Source organism: Mandrillus leucophaeus, unplaced genomic scaffold (genome assembly GCF_000951045.1).
Source record: "Mandrillus leucophaeus isolate KB7577 unplaced genomic scaffold, Mleu.le_1.0 Scaffold421, whole genome shotgun sequence".
Taxonomy (NCBI): Eukaryota; Metazoa; Chordata; class Mammalia; order Primates; family Cercopithecidae; genus Mandrillus; species Mandrillus leucophaeus.
The window spans coordinates 1,522,904-1,546,987 of NW_012104488.1; the positions used below are offsets into that span (position 1 = coordinate 1,522,904).

General features: G+C 33.3%; 1 protein-coding gene across 9 annotated transcripts in view; it reads left to right on the top strand.

The window, feature by feature from the left end:
* The window catches only part of POSTN (periostin, osteoblast specific factor), a 35,697-nt gene that overhangs the window by 3,893 nt on the left and 7,720 nt on the right, over positions 1-24,084 (top strand). For 4 of the 9 annotated variants that reach the window (XM_011992985.1, XM_011992986.1, XM_011992987.1 and 1 more), the window contains exons 3-16: positions 2,980-3,044; positions 4,624-4,781; positions 6,915-7,079; positions 7,968-8,114; positions 8,615-8,756; positions 9,963-10,175; positions 10,781-10,915; positions 12,374-12,522; positions 14,180-14,316; positions 14,883-15,013; positions 15,517-15,647; positions 15,755-15,857; positions 15,964-16,031; positions 17,087-17,132. In XM_011992985.1, coding sequence (XP_011848375.1) covers positions 2,980-3,044; positions 4,624-4,781; positions 6,915-7,079; positions 7,968-8,114; positions 8,615-8,756; positions 9,963-10,175; positions 10,781-10,915; positions 12,374-12,522; positions 14,180-14,316; positions 14,883-15,013; positions 15,517-15,647; positions 15,755-15,857; positions 15,964-16,031; positions 17,087-17,132 — 1,790 coding nt within the window. Of the gene's footprint in view, positions 1-2,979; positions 3,045-4,623; positions 4,782-6,914; positions 7,080-7,967; positions 8,115-8,614; positions 8,757-9,962; positions 10,176-10,780; positions 10,916-12,373; positions 12,523-14,179; positions 14,317-14,882; positions 15,014-15,516; positions 15,648-15,754; positions 15,858-15,963; positions 16,032-17,086; positions 17,133-20,203; positions 20,285-23,397; positions 23,488-24,084 lie in introns of all 9 variants that reach the window. The other 5 variants (XM_011992979.1, XM_011992981.1, XM_011992980.1 and 2 more) reach the window with 3 other exon arrangements.

Consider the following 24,084-nt stretch of genomic DNA (forward strand, 5'->3'; position numbering starts at 1 on the left):
TAACCATCTAAATATACGAGAGATGTCAAGGCTTAACTCTAGCCTGGGCCAAAAAACTTAATTGCTATCCAATAAAAAAAAAAAAAAAAAAAAAAAAACCACTACTTTGAAGCCTGGCTTTTCTTTTCTTTTTTCTTTTCTTTTTAACCAGAAATGTAACAGTGTCTCCTTTGTTCAATTTTATCAGCTTATTTTTCTAAAGTGGCTTCATTTTCAAAAACATAGTTACATCTGGGCACTGAAATAAATGTAAATGCTAATTTCAAATAACCAAAGAAATCAATACTATTGACAGGAAGACTGGTCTGCCGTCTGCTTGCTTCTGCTGAAATTTCCAGAGATATCTTCAGGACTTTATGATCAGATGACAGAAATGTTTGCCTTTCAGCTGAACAGTTGCTCCGGGGATTTGAGAAAAGTAAACTGAGCAGGCCTAATGAAAAACGTGAAGCTTCCTAGGGTCAAGATATTGTCCAAAATATATATTGGTCTAGTAATATAGTATTCTGGAAAATTCCTCTAGAGAATGTCTGTGACATTTTTAGCTGGCATCTCATGAAATATTAGATACTATTCTGAGAGCAAAAATAAATTTCTCATGTTTAGAGCTATGTGTAGCAATGATATTTTTTTACTCTTGTTTTGCCCTACTGACCATATGGGAACATTGAATTTTGGGTAGCATAAATGTTCTGCTGAAAAAAAATCCTTTTTTCTTTTCAAAATATCTGCTCAGAGATAACCATATTGTTCAATTATCAGCTGATATTACAATGAACTGTTGGAATGTTATCTCATCTACTGCATTAATTCTCTACAAAATTATGACTGACCCTTGTTATATTAGCATTTGCTGTATACTTTTTTGTTAAATTTCCTTTTCTATTCACTATTTTACTTCAAGTAAGTATTATCAATCTACGGACTAAGCACATTTGTATCTCATTTTTAAAATTGTATACAACATATGCTAAAGCTAATATATAAGCAATTCTTAATCTTTTGACATCAATAATTAGATTTATTTACAAGAGCTCATGTAAATAAAATTATTTAGAGGCTCTATTATGATTTGCATAAGGCTCCTATGTACCTTGTATATGTTTCCAATACCAACTATTCTTCAAACTACATTAAAATTAGAGAATAACTTGAAGTGGGTATTTCCCATTTAATTTTGTCCATATTTTTAGCTATCTATGATTCTTAAGCCAATATTTCATGCCAGGAATTTTTTATTAACAAATAGAGAATATGGATTCAAAGTTATAAACAGGACTACAAATCCTAGATAATTACTTAATGTACCAGGGTTCAACTTGAAAACATTTATTTACTTTTACTCGACTGTATAAAATTATCTCTTACATCATTAAAATTTTTGCTTCTTGATAGTTTGCTTTCCTCATTTTTATCATACTAAAAAAAATTTTATTCTTATACTTGGAAATCTCTTTCATGTATAAATTATTTGATTCATTCATACTTCTTGATTACAATTATGACAACTAGATAAAAAGCCAGAGAAGAAATAGCATCTGAATTAGCTGATTCATGTTTAATTAGTGAATTACAAAATAACTAATCTATAATTGTCATAATCTGTTTGACATGATATGTATCAATTAAAAATTACAAAATGATGTGCATTTATTTTTTACTTGTAATAATCCCCCCACTTCTAATTGTTTGTTTGATACATGTACCTTTATATTTCTATTGAAAGGAAACATAAGTAACTATGTAAAATTTTAGTTAAAATAGGCTATCTATATTGGATGAAGTCCAGAAAATATTCTATGAAATGTGAAAGAATAAAAATTAGGATTATATTAATATTATATATTAATATAATCAGTTTTTATTTTGTAAGCAATTATATATTTTTTATTACTATTTTCCCTCAAAATATAGTAAATTAGATAAATTTATTTTTTGTATATCCTGATATCTTGAATTTTCTGGTCTGTTACCTTAATTATTGCCTATATAACTCAATACATTTTGTTAACTTTAAACAGGATGCCATTTTCTTGAATACTAAGCTCTAATATTAAAATAAACTTAGATTATTTTTATCAAATTTTACACAAAAATATTTCAAAGTTTATGTATAATACAATTAATAATTACACTGGCAATTCAAACCAAATACAGCATTATTTTAGTTAGCAATGAGAAAGCATGTTATGGATTCAAATGGTTCAATGTATTTTCTTATGTTTCCACTTCTATTAAAGCACATTTCTACCCATTTTTAGTTTACAAAATGATTTCAAAATCATTATTTCATTTCAGATTCACAATTACTCTTTGAGTAGATACCATAGCTACTATATTCATGTTAAATACTTGGGGAAACAGGGACGCCAGTTGATTAAATGACTTGGGGCTCAAGGTTCACATGTCAACCAAGTAACAGAACTTGGACCCAAATTTCATTCTTGTGGATCAACATTCTGGAACTTTTCTATAGTAACATGAGACTGTAGTGAGAAATCAAACTCATATAAATATAGAAAAAATTGGCGGGGCACGGTGGCTCACGCCTGTAATCCCAGCACTTTGGGAGGCTCAGGTGGGCAGATCACGAGGTCAGGAGATGGAGACCATCCTGGCCAACACGGTGAAACCCCGTCTCTACTACAAAACATACAAAAAATGAGTCGGGCGTTGTGGCGGGCGCCTGTAGTCCCAGCTACTCGGGAGGCTGAGGCAGGAGAATGGCGGGAACCCGGGAGGCGGAGCTTGCAATGAGCCGAGATCGCCCCACTGCACTCCAGCCTGGGCGACAGAGCGAGACTCCATCTCAAAAAAAAAGAAAAAAGAAAATACCGGGGGTGGCGGGAGCCGGGGGGGAACCCTGATTTTTAGAATCTCAGCAAATCAAGGCAATAAGTGAAATATTTTGTCAAATTTTTATCAAAATGTATCCTATTTAGTTTCTCATTTTAATATTAATTTTCTTCCAATGTACAGGACTGTGTTGTATGAATGTTGTCCTGGTTATACGAGAATGGAAGGAATGAAAGGCTGCCCAGCAGGTAAAATCTTAATTTCTTGAGTTAAATAAGGAACACTTCATATACAAGGAAAGGGTTGAGGTGGCTTGTGGAGAAGCCAATTGTGTATGTGTGTACTCAGCACCATCCTAAATCCAAGATATATCCCTCCTATGTTTGTGTTAATCATGAATTTATCACGATGATAAAATGTAAGAACACATTTCTCATACACTGGAGGCTGGGCAATACAACAGAAACTTAGTCATAAATTTAAATTAGTTCAGCTTCCCTTCAGGAACAAAACTCTTTATAAAATCCCGTTCTTCGAAGTTGTCTAGGAACATAGAACTTAACTACTTGGTGAAACCTCATCTTCTCTAGTTGAATAGCTCTGATTTTATAATGTTCCTTATATTGAAATTTGGTTTCCTATACCTCTGCCAACTAGAGAAAAAAAATAGTTCATCTATTTCCTCTTTGAAATGACAGCCGCTCGGATATTTCATGCCAATCATCACGCCTTTCCTCCGGCTACCCTCGCTTCTTGAATAAAATCTTCTGTTCTCTGGGCTAACCATCCCCAATTCTTTTAATATGACATAGACTTTGAAGCCCTCCCCATTATAACACCAACGGACAGAAAGTCTCCAGTTCAGTAATCTTTTTTCTGAATATAAACCTAGACTGATATTTAAAATCCATCCATGTGGGTCTGAGCATTTAAGACAATACTAAGATAAGTACCTGATTTGGGGAGACCTTGCACTTTGGATAATGTCATTGGTAACCGTGTTACATCATTAGCTTATATTGAATTTGGAATCAATTAAAATTGATTACCAGTTTTTTTTACATACACCATTAAGTCAGGTCTCTAGGATTTGTTTTTCTCAATTTAGGCATAGGAATTACATGGAAACTTGTTAAATTTAACCTTGCTCATTTTGACTCAATTTCTCCATCTTTTTAGGGTCTTTTAAAATCCCGGTTTTATACTTAATAGTTGTGTCACCAAATCTAAGGATATTCACAAATTTAATAACCATTTATCCTATGCTATTAATCAAATTATACTAATGTTCAAATCAAATAGGATCAGAAAAAATAAGTTGACTGCACATTACTAGATAAATCCCTTTAGAGGTTGACATTCACGCATGAATCTTTCTTCTGACGTTTGGAAGAAATAATCTGGAAGGATTCAATACTTTGAATTATTTGCTAACAGAACTTATAATGAAAACAAGCAGGCCTACATATTTTTAGGGATCCAAATCTATACAAATGATAGATTTAAATAATAGATAATATTGAATTATAATTGAATTATTATTGACATAGCAGGATTGAGATCTAAATAGGTTACATGTTAAACCAGGATAAGAGTTTAAAATTTTTTATCCTTAACACAAAGGATATGTAACATAATGTTTTTCAGTAGCATTTTATTATTTAGCACTCAAAAGATAACTTTTATATAAAAATGATTATTCACATAATTGTATTGCTAAAATTATTAGTTAAATGTCTTGGGAAACATAGTGTAAGGTTTAAATGATTATGAATCATATCCTGAGAATATTATCCCCAGTACTGATTCATTTCTTGATTATTTCAGTTTTGCCCATTGACCATGTTTATGGCACTCTGGGTATCGTGGGAGCCACCACAACGCAGCACTATTCTGATGCCTCAAAACTGAGGGAGGAGATCGAGGGAAAGGGATCCTTCACTTACTTCGCACCGAGTAATGAGGCTTGGGACAACTTGGATTCTGTAATTCAGTATTTTTATCAATAGATTTATTTTTTGCTGTTATTGTTATTTCATTTTAACTGATTTATTAACTTGGATATTAGTAGAAATTGTGTATCTTTCTATTGTACATATATGAGGACACCTAAAGGGATGAGTTATTGAGGAAAGTAAAATACCTTAATACATCCGCAAATAGAATAACTCTCCAGGAGACTTATACGTTAATTTTTTAAAGAAGGAGAACCAAGAATCGGCTAAAAGGGCGCTTGTTATTCTATTTTGCTCCTTTCCTTTTTCCTGTTGGTTTGTGAGGATATGTATGTAATTTTAGATAACATGTCTAACAGAAAGGTAAGTTAAGAAGCCTACTGAAATTTAAAATTATCATAAGCTATATTATATAGCACTATTTTATTATGTATGTTAATTATATATAAATATATATGGATGTTCAGGTTGTCAAATTTGCATACATGTATGTGGTTAAAGGAAATGTGAAAATACATTTTCAGACTTGTGCAGTCTAATTTACAATGCCTTAAATTATTACTCAATTTCCGAGTCTATAAAACTGATATAAAAATACATTCCTACTTTCTACTAGATATGGAGATGAATTGATAATCATTACTAGAGTCAAATATACTTAGTAAAATGTAGGCATGTATCTGTAGGCATTATCTTGCTACATTAGCTGTGTGGTTGACTGCTTGATTATAGACCTCCCTCTTCTGAGTGTCTTTCACCACATCTGTAGCCCCCTCTCCAGTCCCTTTTGCTGACTCCTCTTCTTCCTTGCCTTAAAGAATGGAACTTGTAAGAATTTCTTCCAGCAACTTGACTCTACTCTTTAAATGCGCTTAACATGGTTTCAGCTATCACTTCAGTGCATACAAACATTAAACCTACGCTTGTTGTTTGGACTTGTTTCTTCTTGGAACCTCAGTAGAATATTTCTACTGTTTATCTTAGTATTTATCCTTGGATATACCATTTACATCTTTAAACAAAAGTTATCTAAAACATATGCAATTTTCTTTCATCCCATAAATAATTGCGTTTTTAGTGCCTTTTACCCACAATTGGCAGTGCCAGTCTCAATGTTCAGACTTGAAATTTGTAAGTCATCCTTACCTCCCCTTTCTCCAATTCTTACAAACTGCTGTTAGCCTTATCTCATGTTTCATCTAAAGTGATCCCCCTAATACTCTCATTTCTGCTGTACGTTACCACTCAACTTTCCTGAAGCCTGGTTCTAATCATTAAATTCCAATGCCACAAAATCTTCAGTGGTTCCTCATTGCCAGTTTATTTCACTCCTTCTTAGGGCATTAAAGTCATCCACATTATTGTCCAACATACCCTTCTAAATTTCTTAGTGTTGTCTGAGAAACATAAAAGTATGTGTTAACCAAACTGGACAACTTTTGCTCTCTTGGCATTCACCCTATGTCAGTACTGGACTTAGAAGACCACATCATTCCTATTGATTTAAATATCATGGTCTATCTCCAAACTACTTCCGAATAGCTGTTCTCTTTCTTATTTGAGCTCTGAAAGCATTTTTCCCCTCTGTCCTGTATCTTACTGTGTCTACTTTTACCTGCTGCTACTGATAAACGGTTGTGACTTTTTGCTTTACCTATCATTGTATTTCCCATAGCATTAAGTAAAGCATAATATAATACATGGTGTTGGATATATAAAAAGGTACAGGACGGTTGAATTCTTGAATTTGTTATGGAATAAACATGAAACCCTTGTTAAAACTGAAGTGTTGCATACAAATATAATGTCATTTTTGTTTTGTTTGCCACTTAAAATTTTTAAATATGTGATAATTTCATATCTCCCTAATTCTTATTGTTTTATTTGTTATATCAAGATTGTCTCTTCATCAACATATTCACTTTAAAAATTGTGTGTTCTGTCTAAGTACTCTATCACATTCAAGATCCTTAACTAAGTATCTGAACTTATATAATTCCTTAACCAATTTGAATAATATAATTTTAAGTTATTTATGTCAATTTTATATGACCATCTGATAATGCAATGAGAAAATAGCAAGGCAGTAGAAACAGGGTGATTATAAGACTTTTACTAAAGTTCCACAATAAATTGAATTTCTATCATTGCAATTTTTCCTAGGATATCCGTAGAGGTTTGGAGAGCAACGTGAATGTTGAATTACTGAATGCTTTACATAGCCACATGATTAATAAGAGAATGTTGACCAAAGACTTAAAAAATGGCATGATTATTCCTTCAATGTATAACAATTTGGGGCTTTTCATTAACCATTATCCCAATGGGGTAAGTTTTATCAGTAAAAAATACACTTACGAAAAATACCTTCTTTAATTTTGTCTATACTACTTTTTATGTAATGCTCACAAAAATAATAAAATATTAGTGACAATAAGGTAAGTGCTATATTATGACTTTACCCTCAAATCTAGGGCATGCAAATTTCCAATCTGGTTATTAATTTCTACCAAAGAGTGATTTTAAAGGACAAATTACATGAACAGTTCATTGACAGTAGATAAGTATTCTAAAAAAGGAAATTTTAGTAGTTGATGTATTTGAAATAATTTATTGTAGTAGCAAAAAGAATAATCAAAGAATGAGTGTTCTTTTACTTCCCCCCTCTAGCTACTGTAGTACTTGTGTGTTTGGATCAGTTTTTGTGGAAAATTGCCAATGGGGTCATAGAACTTTTTCCACAGCCAAATTCTCAGGGACAAAAGAGGTCAGTGACGAAGCAATATTTAGGAAGTTCTTGTACTAGAACTAATTATATATACACAATAATTATTTGTTTCTCCTTCTCAAAACTTAATTTTTAGGGCTGATTAGACTTCTTTACATAATTCATTTACCCACATTAAAAAGTTTATGACTATTTGTATAAAAGAGAGGAAAAAAGCAATAATTTGAAAGAAAAAAGCACCTTTGCCTTATGTTGCTAGATATGTTAAGTATGAATAGACTTAGGTTCTCAACTGGTTCCCTTTTCCCTTTACAGTTTCTTTAGATAAAACAACATGTAAATCTTCATCCACAGCATTTCCATTTAGAATGTAGTTTCCCATTTGTTACATTTACTAGTATAAATGAAAAACTGGGAATGCACTTGCAGTCTCAGTGGTCAATGGATGTCTCTGGTTTCAGCACTTTGATTTTTCCAAATAATTATAGGTTGTCACCGTTAATTGTGCTCGAATTATCCATGGGAACCAGATTGCAACAAATGGTGTGGTCCATGTCATTGACCGTGTCCTTACACAAATTGGTACCTCAATTCAAGACTTCATTGAAGCAGAAGATGACCTTTCGTCTTTCAGAGTAAGTCCAAGAGCAGATTGTCTTGAGTCATTGAAATCCCTCCCCTTCTCCTGTCAAAACCTAAAAACAACAAAAATTCTATTAAATCTGGAAAAAATGTAACAAACGTATTTTTTGAAATGGCTACTATTTTCATTTTACACAGGAGAAACCATCTCATATAAAATAATATTTCTATGGAAATGATATAGTAAGAATGGTTAGTTATGTGACTGGTGTGTATTTAGTGCATTTAGAACGTGTTCATCCATTATTATATATACTGCTGGATATTGCTATACTCCCACAAACATGGGCAGAATTCCCATTCTTGTAGGCACAATTTGAAGAAGGTTGGAAAAGACATGGTTGTGTCAAAAAGTAATATTTTGAAGATCGAACAACAACAAGCCTCTATAGTGTAGAAATCAGCTCCTTCATGTCAGCCTAGGCTAAGTGTGTTGTAATTTTCTTTTGGATTTACAATGTGAAAGTCTCTGAAAAGCACATTTGTGTTTCAGGCAGCTGCCATCACATCGGACATATTGGAGGCCCTTGGAAGAGATGGTCACTTCACACTCTTTGCTCCCACCAACGAGGCTTTTGAGAAACTCCCACGAGGTGTCCTAGAAAGGATCATGGGAGACAAAGTGGCTTCTGAAGGTAGTTAAAATTCTTCCTAAGAAGTCTCCCAGCATTCTGAGAAGGGAATAAAAAAGAGGCTAGTTCTTGCCAATAATATTAGTTTTAATAAGCAAAGGCACGGAAAAATTTTTATTCTGAGATGTACTATAAGTCTTCCAAAAGTCCTTGAAAGAGTAGGCAGAGTATAATTCTTAAATAATAAGAATATTCTTAAGATCACATTCCTTCATACTACTTTCAAGTAAATAAGTAGTAGAAATTCAGAAAGATTAACAGGTGTTGGAAAGAAATATTAGATCATCAAATTTTAATATTGTATGCATGTTATGCAATGCTTTTAATTCTGTATTTATGCCAAAAGATACTGAGTTGTGAGAATCTTATGGTTCTCCTGGGCCTCTAATTACTGATACACAGAAGAATTTGGTGGCTTGCCAAGCTTCCTCTCTGTTGTCAGATAGGTTTTACATTGTGCTTGCATACTTCACTTACTCAGCCTATCCCAAAATACATTTGACCAGTTTAAGATGAGAACGTTTTAGGATGCAGGATAGATACAATGTAACTGAGGCATAGATCCTTCCAGAGGCCCTTCAATAAATCATCTTTATTTGGCTACTTTCTACAAGTTGCCTTGAGGAAATAATTTGTCTTATCCTTAGCCTCTATTGACCTCATTACACGTTATGTACGAATATTCTGCCATGAGCAGCTATTACAAGATACTGTTCTTGGGCATTTTGGAATTTAACAGGCCTTCCCTTTTTCTCTTTTGGTAGAGAGGGGTCTTGCTGTGTTTCCCATGATGGTCTTGAACTCCTGGCCTCAAACAATCCTCTCACCTAGGCCTCCCAAAGTGTTGAGATTACAGGTGTGAGCCATTGTGCCAGTCAAAGGTCTTCTGAAAGGAACAATTCTTGCTTTCACCCAGGAGTTACTTTCTTATGATAGCTGGAACTTAATCCACCACGTTTTCTAATGCTGCACCAATCATTTCCTGAAGTTGATCACCTCTTATTATTCCTACGAAGCTTAGCTGTTCCTATTTTGTAGTTGATAGGAAAAAACTTCTAGAACGTAAATAGGATTTTAAAGATGTTAGTGAATCCTTAGGTCTTACTACATTTTAAGGATTACTTAGTTCCACAATGAAACACATCTTTTCAGGGTCAAAATGTTATTTCCCTGGATCTGAAAGCGAACTGTTTTTATTGTGTTCTCCAGCTCTTATGAAGTATCACATCTTAAATACTCTCCAGTGTTCTGAGTCTATTATGGGAGGAGCAGTCTTTGAGACGCTGGAAGGAAATACAATTGAGATAGGATGTGACGGTGACAGCATAACAGTAAATGGAATCAAAATGGTGAACAAAAAGGATATTGTGACAAATAATGGTGTGATCCATTTGATTGACCAGGTCCTAATTCCTGATTCTGGTAAGCAACGTTTCTTTTTGTTTGTTTTATTTTACTTACTATAATTTACTAATTATGCTGTCTCAAAGAGTAAGTCCATGAAAAATGAATATGCAGTATAAAGAATGTCATGCAAAGCACTAACACAATAAATAGTGAGCTACTTGCATACTCCATAGATAGGCAGTGTAGTGACGGGCACTCCATGCATGAATCTTTGGCGTTCTAGGGTTTCTGACATGTAATATTTATAAAGGTTTTCACAGTGCCAGAGTTTTTCTTGGAAACAGAAGGAAAGATCTAACCAAATGGTCAGCTTTGGATAAATGAAAAAGCTACGGAACTCACAGCGTAGAAAGAGATGACAGATGAACAATACAGAATTAAAGAAACATGTAGTAGGAAGACAGAAAAATTTTCCTTCAGAAATTCATTGTGATCATCAACCCCTGCCAAAAAATGGAAGTAGAAATCTCTTATTACGGAGCGGGAGGATGTCTTATCACATTGACCTTGCAGTAAATAGCTTACAATATTAGAAAACAGTCAGGAATTGACTTCCTAGTTTCATGATAGAGATAATAGCAATCATGACATTGTTGGGATGGTGATGGTTTATTTTTCAGCCAAACAAGTTACTGAGCTGGCTGGAAAACAGCAAACCACTTTCACGGATCTTGTGGCCCAATTAGGCTTGGCATCCGCTCTGAGGCCAGATGGAGAATACACTTTGCTGGCACCTGTGAATAATGCATTTTCTGGTATGTACTGGACACTGTTGTTCCTGCTCTCTGCCTACACTCTTTCTTTAATTTGTGATGATTGTTTGCAATAAGAAATAAGAGATGTTTCATGAGGCATTGATTAGTTCCTGCACTGGCTACACATACAGTGTGCTAGCGAGCACTGCATTGTCTCTACTAAAATGTTCTTCATTTCAAAACATTTCGTTATAATGGAGAATAGCCTACAGAGAGTGAAAGTTTGTAATTAGGAGTATCCACGCCAGGTGCAGTGGCTCACACCTGTAATCCCAGCACTTTGGGAGAACAAGACAGGTGGATCACTTGAGATCAGGAGTTTGAGACCAGCCAGGTCAGCATGGTGAGAACCCATCTCTACTAAAAGTACAAAAGTTAGCCAGGTGTGGTGGTGCGCTCCTGTAATCCCAGCTACTTGGGAGACTGAGGCAGGAGAATGGCTTGAACCCAGGAGGCAGATGGCGCCACTGCACTCCAGCCTGGGCAACAGAGTGAGACTCCATCTCAAAAAAAAAAAATTTTTTTTAAAAAGCATATTCAGTTTCTCTGTGAATCTAATATTTCCAGCACAATAAGGATGCACTGATCTTTTAAAAAAAAACCTGATTTATTTGCTACCAACATAATATTTAGAAATAAATAGGTGTATTTTGCATCTCAAAATTTGGACAGTAAGGGTGTCAAATTATAAATAAATAAAATGAAGAGACCATTATACACTTCCATATCATGATGTAAAACAGTATATATAAAATTTCACCTAGTAGTTCCTATTCACAGACCATGATCAGATTCATGCAATCTGCCACCTTTCTCAGGACAATGATTTCACAGACATATTTAAATTGTTGGCAAAATTTATTAATTAAAAATAGGTAACACAATTTTTTATGTTTTTCCAAATGCTAAATTATGGTATTAAAAACTATTAATCAAAAACATTGAATTCCTAGATATCCTGACTTTCTTCTTTGTAATAATCCTGCCCATGTGTTTTGACAATAACCCATATTTAGGAAGTTGTTTGCTTTCTCTTTCCAGTAATCAATATTAATTTACAAAGAATTCATCAATAGTTCTTTCATGTGACTAATGGATATATCTAATTATCATACAAAACCCTGGCCACCATTAAGGTTTAGCATTTGCCAGTGACCACTATAAAACTATGTAGCCCTTACAGAGATGAAGCTCATTGCTTGAACTGGTCGGAGCTGTATTATTGTCATTTGATACAATAGGTCACAGAGTTTCTACTTGAATTGTCAGCTTTTAGCATTTAGTTGACTCATGTATTATATGAGTGCAAAATCCATGATATTATTATATTATATATTATATACTATTATATTGATATATTATTAATGTCAGGGATTATCTGTTTACATGATTCTCTCTTACCAGGAGAAACTTTAATGTTTTCTAAATAAAATAATGCTCTTTCTTAATTATTTACAGATGATACTCTGAGGATGGATCAGCGCCTTCTTAAATTAATTTTGCAGAATCACATATTGAAAGTAAAAGTTGGCCTTAATGAGCTTTACAATGGACAAATACTGGAAACCATTGGAGGCAAACAGCTCAGAGTCTTCGTATATCGTACAGTAAGTGAATCAGAACAAAATTAAAAGTCTGTCAAATGACATGTCAAAGAATGCTGTTTCAATGAATATTTCACAGAATTTTATGAATGTGGTTCTAACAGCGAATATTCACAGAAGCATCAGGGAACTGGGTAGCGTGGGTGAAAAGACTGTGAGCAAAGTCCACAACAAGTGCTATGTATTAAAAACTCAGGCAGATAGTTCGCATGTGTTTCATTATGAGTAACTTTGCGTTCTAGAGCATCAATTATTTTAAATTCCAGAAAATGGTAATTTTTTTAAATAAACTTTTCATTTGCAGAGTACTTTACAATTTTCAAGGTAATTCTGTTTTCTGCCTACACATCATTTTTCTTTATGATGACTGTTTGCAATAAGAAACAACAAATACTTTACAAGGTGTTGATTAGTTCCTGCACTGGCTACACATACAGTGTTAGCAGTATATTGTCTCTACTAAAATGTTCTTCATTTCAAAACATTTCATTATAATGAATCAAATATGCAAGGTGGCCTCATACTGTAAAATAACTAGTTGGCATCTGAATATCTTTTGAATGGCTTTCAATATAAACCTTTATTGACACATAGCGATTTCTGGCCTCTATAAAAGGGTCTTAATGTACTTTTTTTTTTTTTTTTTTTAAGAGACAGTTTCACTCTGTCACCCAGGCTGGAGTGCAGTGGCACCATCATAGCTCACTGTAACCTTAAACTCCTTGGCTCCAGGGGATCCGCCCACCTCAGTCTTCTGAGTAGCTAGGACTATAGGTGCACACCACCCCCCTGACTGATTTTTTAAATTTAATTTTTCTTGAGACAGGGTCTCACTACATTTCCCAGCCTGATCTCAAACTTTCAGCCTCCAGTGAAGCTCCTAATTTGGCCTCCCAATGTGCTGGGATTATAGGCATGAGTCACTGCACCCAGCCCTAACGTACTTTTTGCTGCAGGAAAATTTATAGAAATATTGCTTATCAAAATTACAGTGCAGTACTTGTCCAGATAACACGTACCGCTATAGCTAAAAGACTTCACAGGAAGTCAGGCATTACCTAGAACTGAATCTGGCACATGTCAGCAGCTCCCTACAGCTACACAATTCCAAACATTTTTAAGTATGCATTAAATGTGCTGCACTTTAAATTTTATATATACAAATATATGTGTGTATATATATATATATATCACCTTTGTTCAAAAAGCTATAAATATGTCAAAGATTTGACTTACAATGATGAATAGAGTCTTACAGTCAAGAAAATAAAGTAAATATTTATGAAGATCCTTAAAAGCACTAAAGTGAGGAAACCTTACAGATAGTATTGACCAAAAGAGGGTCTGGAGAAATAGTTCAAATCTGGATAGAAATTATAAAAATTGTAGAAGTGGGATTCCATGGAACTTTTGTAATTTGTTGACAAAATTACCTGCCTGATCCATAGGGTAGCTTGACTTTTAATAAAAAACCTGTCTAGGTAAGAAGTGTCTTGTGAGTTTGTGTGAGCCATTGAAAACAGAGGAAAGAAGCTGTTCCTGTGGTCCCAGACACTAGGCAACCTCTCAGAAGGGCCGATCTGGAAATTGAATTATGTAGTTACATCTCTATGGGAAATTTCAAGCAAGGAAAAAGATACCCCATACTTTCCTTTCCTAGGCTGTCTGCGTTGAAAATTCATGCATGGAGAGAGGGAGTAAGCAAGGGAGAAATGGTGCTATTCACATATTCCGCGAGATCATCAAGCCAGCAGAGAAATCCCTCCATGAAAAGTTAAAACAAGATAAACGCTTTAGGTAAGCCTATTAGTGGCACCTCCACAAAGAATGAGAGCTATTGGCATATTTTTTTTTCATAGGCAGTATCCCAAAAGGCATTCAAGTCTCCTATATGGTTGAAAATGGAATTGAGAATAAAATGTTCATACAAGTGTTTTCAAAATTGATATGTTTCCACTGATACTTTCTGGTACACCGTAACATGATTTTGTGTGTGAAAACAAATCTAACAGACTAAACTACTCCTTGATATTTTTCTTATAATTAGTTTTTAGAAATTGATGATATATATAGCAAAGTATCTCGTGAAGTATTAAATGGCAAAAATGCTTCTTTTTGTTATGTGTGAACTTGTCAAGTTTTGTAGGATGAAATCAGATGAAAAAATTTAAAAATTATATTGTATATTTCAATCATTTTTCATAAAACTTTTAACAGGTAAATTGCATTTGAAACATGTTAAAATGTATGAGCAGTTCTCTCATGCTTTCCATAATACATGGATTCTATTCTATTACATGCACTGTAGGTGAATTTGCCTAAATCTAAATCTGACAACATACATATACATTCTTCCCACCTAGCACCTTCCTCAGCCTACTCGAAGCTGCAGACTTGAAAGAGCTCCTGACACAACCTGGAGACTGGACATTATTTGTGCCAACCAATGATGCTTTTAAGGGAATGACTAGTGAAGAAAAAGAAATTCTGATACGTAAGTAGAAGCGAATTCCAGATATTTTCCCTTTCATTTCAGGATCTCACTTCTTTCTCAAGCTTTCCTGTCCAGATGTCTGCCTTAAAAATGCCCCCTCCCTCTCTGGTATTCATGGCTAGCTTTAGTTTCCTTTTATTTCCTCCACTTGGGATGTGTGGAGGGTCACTCAGTAATGTTTTTAAACTGCTTACTGTTGGGCTAGATGTTCACTTATGTGGTTTCTATGAAAGACCATGTAAGTAGGGGACAAAGAAGAAAACAGTTGTAATTTACAAAATAATTAGATGTTTTTCTCCCAGTAAGTTGGGTTCTATTTTGATTAGGCTAATTGAAGTAACTGTGTGTTTTGACATAGCGTTGATATCTACTTGAGAAAATAATGACATTATGAGAAAGTACAATATGGAAAAAGATAAAGACAAATAAATGTTTTGTTTCTTAGTCCTTGTCTATCAAAAAGTCACATTATTCAATAAAAGTATACATATATTTTCCTCTAGGGGACAAAAATGCTCTTCAAAACATCATTCTTTATCACCTGACACCAGGAGTTTTCATTGGAAAAGGATTTGAACCTGGCGTTACTAACATTTTGAAGACCACACAAGGAAGCAAAATCTTTCTGAAAGAAGTAAGTTGTCTAGAAGGAATTTATGATAGTGTTCATCCATCATTAAGTTATCTAAATATTCATCCTTAATTAAATTTCCTCATTGAAATTGCCTCCTATCTTGACAGGTAAATGATACACTTCTGGTGAATGAACTGAAATCAAAAGAATCTGACATCATGACAACAAATGGTGTAATTCATGTTGTAGATAAACTCCTCTATCCAGCAGGTTTGTAATTATTGAACTCATTGATGGACTAGTCTTTTCTTAATAGGAACCTAGATTTTTATTTTATGCTTTTTTACTAATATTCATTTAATATTCCTCTTCATAGACGCACCTGTTGGAAATGATCAACTGCTGGAAATACTTAATAAATTAATCAAATACATCCAAATTAAGGTACTAAAAGTTACTTGATTTATTTCTAATGTGTAGAACACATATTACAGGTTTAACATAACAGGCTAGAAATGTATGCATTAATAAGTAAATATATACTGGTCTTGGATTGCTCTTTGTTGTTTATGTAACACTGGACCACCTGTAAAGAAATGACATCATTTCTTCGTGGTTTTGTTCAACAAATATCTATCAAAAGCTACTCAGGACCAAGTATTGTATAAAGTGTTATGAAAAGTGTGTATTTAGGGCCAGGTGCGGTGGCTCACGCCTATAATCCCAGCACTTTGGGAGGCTGAGACAGGCGGATCATGAGGTCAGGAGATTGAGACCATCCTGGCTAACACGGTGAAACCCCGTCTCTACTAAAAATACAAAAAATTAGCCAGGTGTGGTGGCGGACGCCTGTAATCCCAGCTACTCGGGAGGCTGAGGCAGGAGAATGGCGTGAACCCGGGAGGCGGAGCTTGCAGTGAGCTGAGATTGCGCCACTGCACTTCAGCCTGGGCGACTGAGCAAGACTCTGTCTCAAAAAAAAAAAAAAGAAAAAGAAAAAGAAAAAGAAAAAAAAAGAGAAAAATATGTATTTAAATTGGACATGGTCTATTCAAAAAGTTTACAGTCCAATTTAGAAAAATAAGATGGTACATAAATAAAATATTTGTATCATTCAATATTTTCACTGCAGAATATAGAGGAAAGAACATTCACTTATAAAAAATTGTCACTAATCACAGATTAAAGGCAATAGAATATTTTTCTTCTTTGTCAATGTAGGGTAAAAGTAGCAGAAAACAAAGTAGTGTTTAATAAATATATTTAACTTTGGATAAATTATTTTATAATTTTTAAAACTCTAAATAATGAATCCAATGATTTTTATGCCATCTGACCTGATAGTATTGATTGGAAGATAATTTATATGAGGACTTCACTTCTATTAAATGTAATAATAACTTCACTATTTTTACTTTAGTAAGAATTAAAATGGTGCCATGGTTTTGTTAACACAGCTATCACAGTTCATGCTAATAAATATAAACACTTATTTTCAGTTTGTTCGTGGTAGCACCTTCAAAGAAATCCCCGTGACTGTTTATAGTAAGTATATAATAAATATTGGCCACATGGGTTGCAAGGTATGAAAAAAGAAAATACATTTCTTTGTATTTACAGAGATTATTGATAATCTGGTATTTAGAATTCCAAACTGCGGCCAATCTCATTTCACTTGAAAAAAGGTTTGTGGTCTCAGATAACCTTCAACTCCAATGAACTTCTTCCCTACTCATTGGAAAAACAGGAACGATATGACATGAGAAAGATGGCAAAATATAATATTAACATGGCAAAGAACCAGGAAAAAAAAAAAAAAAAAACATATAAAGGGAAGAGATGGTGAAAAGACCCTCTACATATATCTGAAAATTCAGATGTGTGGACACAGAAATGACCTTAACAAAGGCTTGTTGTTTACGCCACGCTCAAGCCCCAAGCTATCTAAGGGGAGGCTGAGAAGCACGTGTTAAAGAATACCAATGTTTCTGAAGTGCCAGTTCAAAAACTCTCCCATCCAAAACTGGACAAAGAACAGAAAAGTCTGCCATGTGACAAATCTAAAGTTTCCAAATTCCAGGGTTCTTTGATCTCTGACACTACCAGATTATCAAAATTAAACCTCTACTACTTAACAATGGTAAAGGGTACTTCATTCTCATAAGTGTATCTAGTAGGATATCTTTTCCATCATGGCTTTTTCTTTGTTTATCTTTTATCTCCTTTTTTCTTTCACTGTAGCTTTCAAGCAGAAATCCTTTTCATTTTGTTTTGGCTCTGTAATTAAACACTCAACATGTATCAGTAGCTAAAACATTACTTCAGTCCCCACATTTATTCTGGCTAGAAAATCATTCCATTTTATACCATGAGCATTCAGTCATTTAATTAAGAAAATTTCGCTTAAGGTTTATACTAGATATGGAAAAGGAGTAAAGCCAATGTAAGGAGCAAAACAAAATGTCTGCTGCTCTTGTTGATTCAATTATGTAATAACAACATGCAATTCCAGCATCAAGCCAGCTCAGCACTGTATTAAAGATGTAATTGGAATAGTTATGATTCATCATGGGAATACAATCTTGTAAAAAATATGTTTTCTGAAAATTAAGCAATCCTTATGGGCTCTATTCATCAGACATGTTATGTCATCTTTCTTCATCAAAGGTATAAATATATACATATATATACACACACACACACACACACACACACACACACACAATTTCCACTACATTTCTTTAGCTCTCCTTCTTTACCCATGTTAGTTTCACTACTTTCTATATATGTGAATGCAATATCTTGATTACAATGAGCAAAAACATTATAATTATTTTCTCCTACTAAATTGCATCCTCACTCACAGAGAATAAGCCACATTTTATTAAGATACACAAGCTCAATGGTCCTTCCCTACCTACCCAGAGGCCTTGAAACAGCTCTAACATTTACATTCCAATGTAAGATGTTCCTTTACTTCTCCTTAGATGGTATGCTGTTATTAAGAAGTATTTTTAAATAGAAGTAAAGATAAATTAAACCAAATTTTCTATTTTTATATTTCATTGTTGACTTGTTTCTAAAATGCCTTTAATTTTTTGCTGCATATTACCCTCATCCCCAAAATAACATCCATTTTAAAGTGTATAGTTGAGGGGAAGGAAGCTGTTTTGGTATGAGTTGTCAAATATGGAACATTTGACCTGGAGAGGGCTAAAATGAATATTTAATCCTCAGAACTTCACCTGTCAAAACTATTTAAGTCTGCAGAAAATCAAGATTGAAATGAAAACTACCAACCAACCGAACATTCAAAACGTCAAATTCCTTAACATGATGTAAAAAATGTAAGCTAAAAGTAATTAATCCATTTTGATAGTAGCAATAGAGACCCCTGTATATTCGACCTTCATGGAAAGGTTCTTCTGTGGCAAGACCACCTCTGGAACCAATACTTGAACACACAGATTTGTTGTATTTTAGAGCTTCACAATTTGAGATCTTAAAATACAAAACTTAATAAGGCTGAAACACAGTCTCTATGAAGGTTAAGAATCCCCCATTAATTCAAAAAGTTGACACAGCTAAACATCTTACAGCATGAGGTGAGAACTGCAGAAACCGAAGCTGTGCTAGCATCTCACCTCTGCTGTTTTGATGTGATCTGGGGGCACAGTTAGCTTCAGTGTGGCCCGTCATCTAATAGAACCATCTTTTAAGGCTTTTCATCAGAAATGGCAAAAAGCCAGTAGCTCTGGCTTTGTGGCTTCAGAGGCACATTTCCAGTTAATCAGTACAACCAAAGTCACCCAAATAGTTGAATGGTATTTAATTTAATTTAATTTACTTTTATTATAGATCCGGGGGTACACATGTAGGTTTGTTAGATAGATACATAGAGTAATGCTGGGGTTTGGGCTTCTAGTGAACTCAACACCCTAACAGCAAACATAGTACCTAGTTCAAAGACTATTATCTTACTTAAAGAAAAAAATAATAACAAAGCTGAAAATTAAAGACATTTTAGCCTATAACTTAAATACTGATCATATCATGTTTGTTGAAAAGAGCTCATGTCTGGCTGGCTGAAATTTATTCTTACTTAAGTATTCTGAACTATGTTTCATTTTTTTCCTTTCTATGTCACTGTTATCAGATGCATGAAAAACATTTTAAAAGGCTTTTTCTTTCATTTTTTCTTTTAATTGAGAAAGAATCCAGCAATGCAATTTAAGATATTATGAATTGCATGACATTAATCATATTTGTCTTCTGTTGCAATGCAGCCAGTATTTTCAAGAAGTACAAAAGAAGGTAAAGCGCTTTAGTGGTACAATTAAAGATTACAGATTTCTAGATATAATTCCTCACTTTGTGAGTATATATTTCACTGGATCAAATTCAAGTAACTAGACTTCAGAGTTCAACACCTGGACATCAGAAGATATTATATTACGTACCATGAATATTTCCTGTATCTGACTGCCTGAACATATTACCACATACTGTACCTTAGTATCCTACAGAGATAAAAAACGAAAAAAAACAAACAAAAAAAAACCTTTCTTCAGGTTTTTATGTAAATATCTTTCATGTTCCACTTTCTATACTTTCAGCAACTAAAATTATAACCAAAGTTGTGGAACCAAAAATTAAAGTGATTGAAGGCAGTCTTCAGCCTATTATCAAAACTGAAGGTAAAACTCAATGTTGTACATGGTTCCTTTTATTGTAAAAACATCCATAAAAATACTGATTTCTATGAATGTATCTACATTCTTTTAAAAACTAACATGTTAAATGTTATATAACCAATATTGTACCAATGGCATGCTCATGTAATTGCAGAATGCGGAGTGCAAATTATTTAGCAAAGTAGATGATGCATTCCTAATACTTTCAGTACATTTGCTTGTACTTGATTTAATTTGAATTAATTGGCATTGCATTAACTTAGTACACAGATACTCAGTAAACAAATACATCATGTTTTTGTTTTTTGTTTTTGTTTTTTTACTTTAGTCAGACTCCTTTAGGCTTTATACTCTTTATGTTGCTTTGTTTCCAATCTACCACATGTTCTTTTTTATAAAAATACAAGAAGCTCTTCCAAAAAAAAAAAAAAAAAAAAAGCATAGGCATTTTTCATTCTGTAACCTAAGATAGCGTAGAAGCTATGTTTAATGAAAGCTTTTAAAATTACAACCACACATGAGATATTTTTCAATCAGATCATCAGAACTATAAAACAAAATGAGTAGCTTATGCAGTGAATTGATTTTTAAAATACTTAATTCCAGTCCTGAACATATTCTTACATACAGATGTACACATTATATGAGATATATAAATACACACACACACACTTCTCTTCTGATGTTTCAGACTAGAACATTAAAATAAGCAGTTACTTTTCTCTCTACTCCTACTACGTATGTTAGCCAACTTCAACACCTTTGATGTTACTTTCATTTCATGTATTTTAATTATGTCCAAGGATCACAACTTAATTTTTTTTAAATTTCCATGTATAAGCGTCTTAATGTAGCAAGTTACCCAGAGAAAAGAACTAGTTATCTTCTTTGTGCTACAAGAAAGCTAGAAAGTCTTCCAAAAGGAGAACAGTTTATATCTTTGATCGAATCTTCAGAAAACTATAATTGTAATTATGTTTGTTTTTGCTATTTCTTTTGGTGGTTTGAGAAGGTAACCTATTGAATACCTTTATCTATATTTTTAAAGCCATTAATTCAAATTTATACATTGAAAACACATAGGTAAAAACTTATTTCCTAGCTAATTAGTTATCTATGTTAGTATTCATTCTTGAGACTTAAAATTGAGTTATTCCTTGAAATCTATCCTTGCTTTTTTAAAATAGTATAATTATATAATTGACTTTCTATAATGATGAAGAGAATTTGGTATTTTTAAAAAGAAATTAAATTAGAAACTTTTGTTGAAAAAATGTTCCTTGATCATTGTAATGAAACATGACACAATGATCTTTGATAAGACAATTGATTTTAAAATCAAATCTTGTCCTGTTTTTAAAAATCAGATTCCCTAAAATTTTGCACTATAATTGTGCACAGCTTCTTTACCTGAAATTATTTACATATAACCATTGTACTTATTTTCAAAGATTCTTCTCCTTTGAAGCTTCTTTATTCAGCTCATTTATCTCCTCAATCTTTTTCAGTAGGATTCTATCCTACTCATCTTTATTCAGTTAAAATCACACTGGAGTGTCATCTCTACATGGCTTCTTATAAAGGGAACATGGATGAAAAATGGAGTTGTGTCACCTACTCATTAATAACTTGAGTTCAGAAATTACACTCCTGTGTAGCATAATGAAGGAAACAAATATTTATCTTAGTAGAAATTTACAATGGTCCAGCTTCCAAGATTGCTACTGGCATTTCCTTCTTACTGTTTGAACAATTATAGATTTATTGATGACTTTTAAATTCTTATGAAATAAACTCCAGGACACAATTTTAAGGTGCCTCTTATAAAAGATGCATAACAGCATTTTGGAATTAAGAATAAATCAGCTAAAATTCAATTCAACAAATACTTATTGAGCAGCTATTGTGCTGGGTACTTTCCAAGGTGTTGGGAGTGAATAGGAAAACAATTTTGAGAAAATCTCTTTTTTCATAGAGCTTAACTATAAAGGATGTCTCCAAAATTTCAGTTTGGCTTTTCTAAAGAAATATTGATTTAGATATTTTATTAACTCATTTTTGGTTCTTAAATTCCTTAGGCATCCTTTCTTTTGAAGTTACCACACCTTAAAAACCTGTCTTTATGTTTTGTGCTCAATATCCCCTGGCCTTATTTATATATCAAATATTATGGCATGAAATACTTATGGTTTCAAAAAACTTTACTTTTATTTTCATTATTTTGGATTGTTCTAGACCGGTTTAGTTTTGGTAATCATGTACATTGACAATTTCTGAACAAGCAAAAAAAAAAAAAAATGCTCTCAAAGATAAGCAAGCAACAGTTTCATTCCACTATTGAAGGTTATTACAGTATGAGTTAAATGTACTGAACTTATTTTCCTTACTCCTCTGTGAAACAGTCTTAACTAATGTAGTAAGCAGCTTCCTAACCTTCAAAATGATTTTCTGTGGTAGCAAAATCATTTTGCAAGTCAAATGCAACACTAGTTTAACTTTGCATTTGAAGGACTGTTTAACTATTAATTGGTTAATTTTGTATCATTCCCATATAGAAGGTAAGTACTCAAATTCTTCTCCTCATAAAACCTGACATTCAGCATCTTAAAGGTAGGTATACATTTGGTATTTTCTTATATTCACTCCTATACCCACTAAATCAAAAATATAAGGTACTGAGTGATTTTAAAATTTAAATGAAAAATGTTAATAAGGAAAAAGTAATAGACAATATCAGTATGATAAAGTGGGATCTATACCAGTTAGAGAAACACAAATGTGTACATACTGCATGATTTGCAGAGTATAGCCACATATAATATTTTGCATAATCATACTTCATAACTACCAACAAACAGATGGATTTATCCATCCGTTTAAAAGCTAAAGCAGATGAAAGTAATTTTAGTAGCACACCAACAGACTAAACTTTTTGTTCTCATAACTGTTGTCTACTTTGAAGACAATGGGAAATATTTAAAACTGATTTCATAGAGCCTTGAAACCACTTTGACATTTGAGTTGAGTAACACCGAATGTTGAAATAAATGTCCTATTCCGGTAAATTTAAAGGACCGTTTTAACATGATAATTTGTCTCCTAAAATAATGTCCCAGGACCCACAATAACAAAAGTCAAAATTGAAGGTGAACCTGAATTCAGACTGATTAAAGAAGGTGAAACAATAACTGAAGTGATCCATGGAGGTGCGTTCCATATGTTACCTGGGGCCGACTACCTTCGCTGTGATTATTTTGAAATAGTGTTGGTTTAGAAATATTGAACATCTGATATTTTCTCTTATTTTATAAAAATTGTGGGAATTATTTTCTCAGCTATGAGTTCTTATTAGCTGGTCAGAAATAAAACATAGTTAGCTTTTAATGGATCTAGTTGGAATTAATTTATCAATTAAGTCACCAGGCCCAACAAAATGTCATGATTTTTGTATACACAAGTGAGGATTTTGGAATAAAATTGTAACACTAATGTCAGTATAAAAGGAAACATTAGAAACAGTAGGAAAAAATGACCATTGTTTAAATCTGTCTAATAAGCCATTCCACTGCTAGGATTTATGGTAGGGCTTCCCATTCCAATGATATAGAACTCCCTGGATTCTCACTCTAGCATTCATTCCACATCCAGAAAACAAGTATGACATGGAGAGTTAGCATGTCAAATAGCCCTCTCTCTTAACCAAGGTTCAGGACATTGGCTGTTACCTTTTAGATCCCTATTGATGTGATTTTTTGGGGGATATGTCCTAAAAATGTTTATGATTGAATCTTAAATGGTAATAT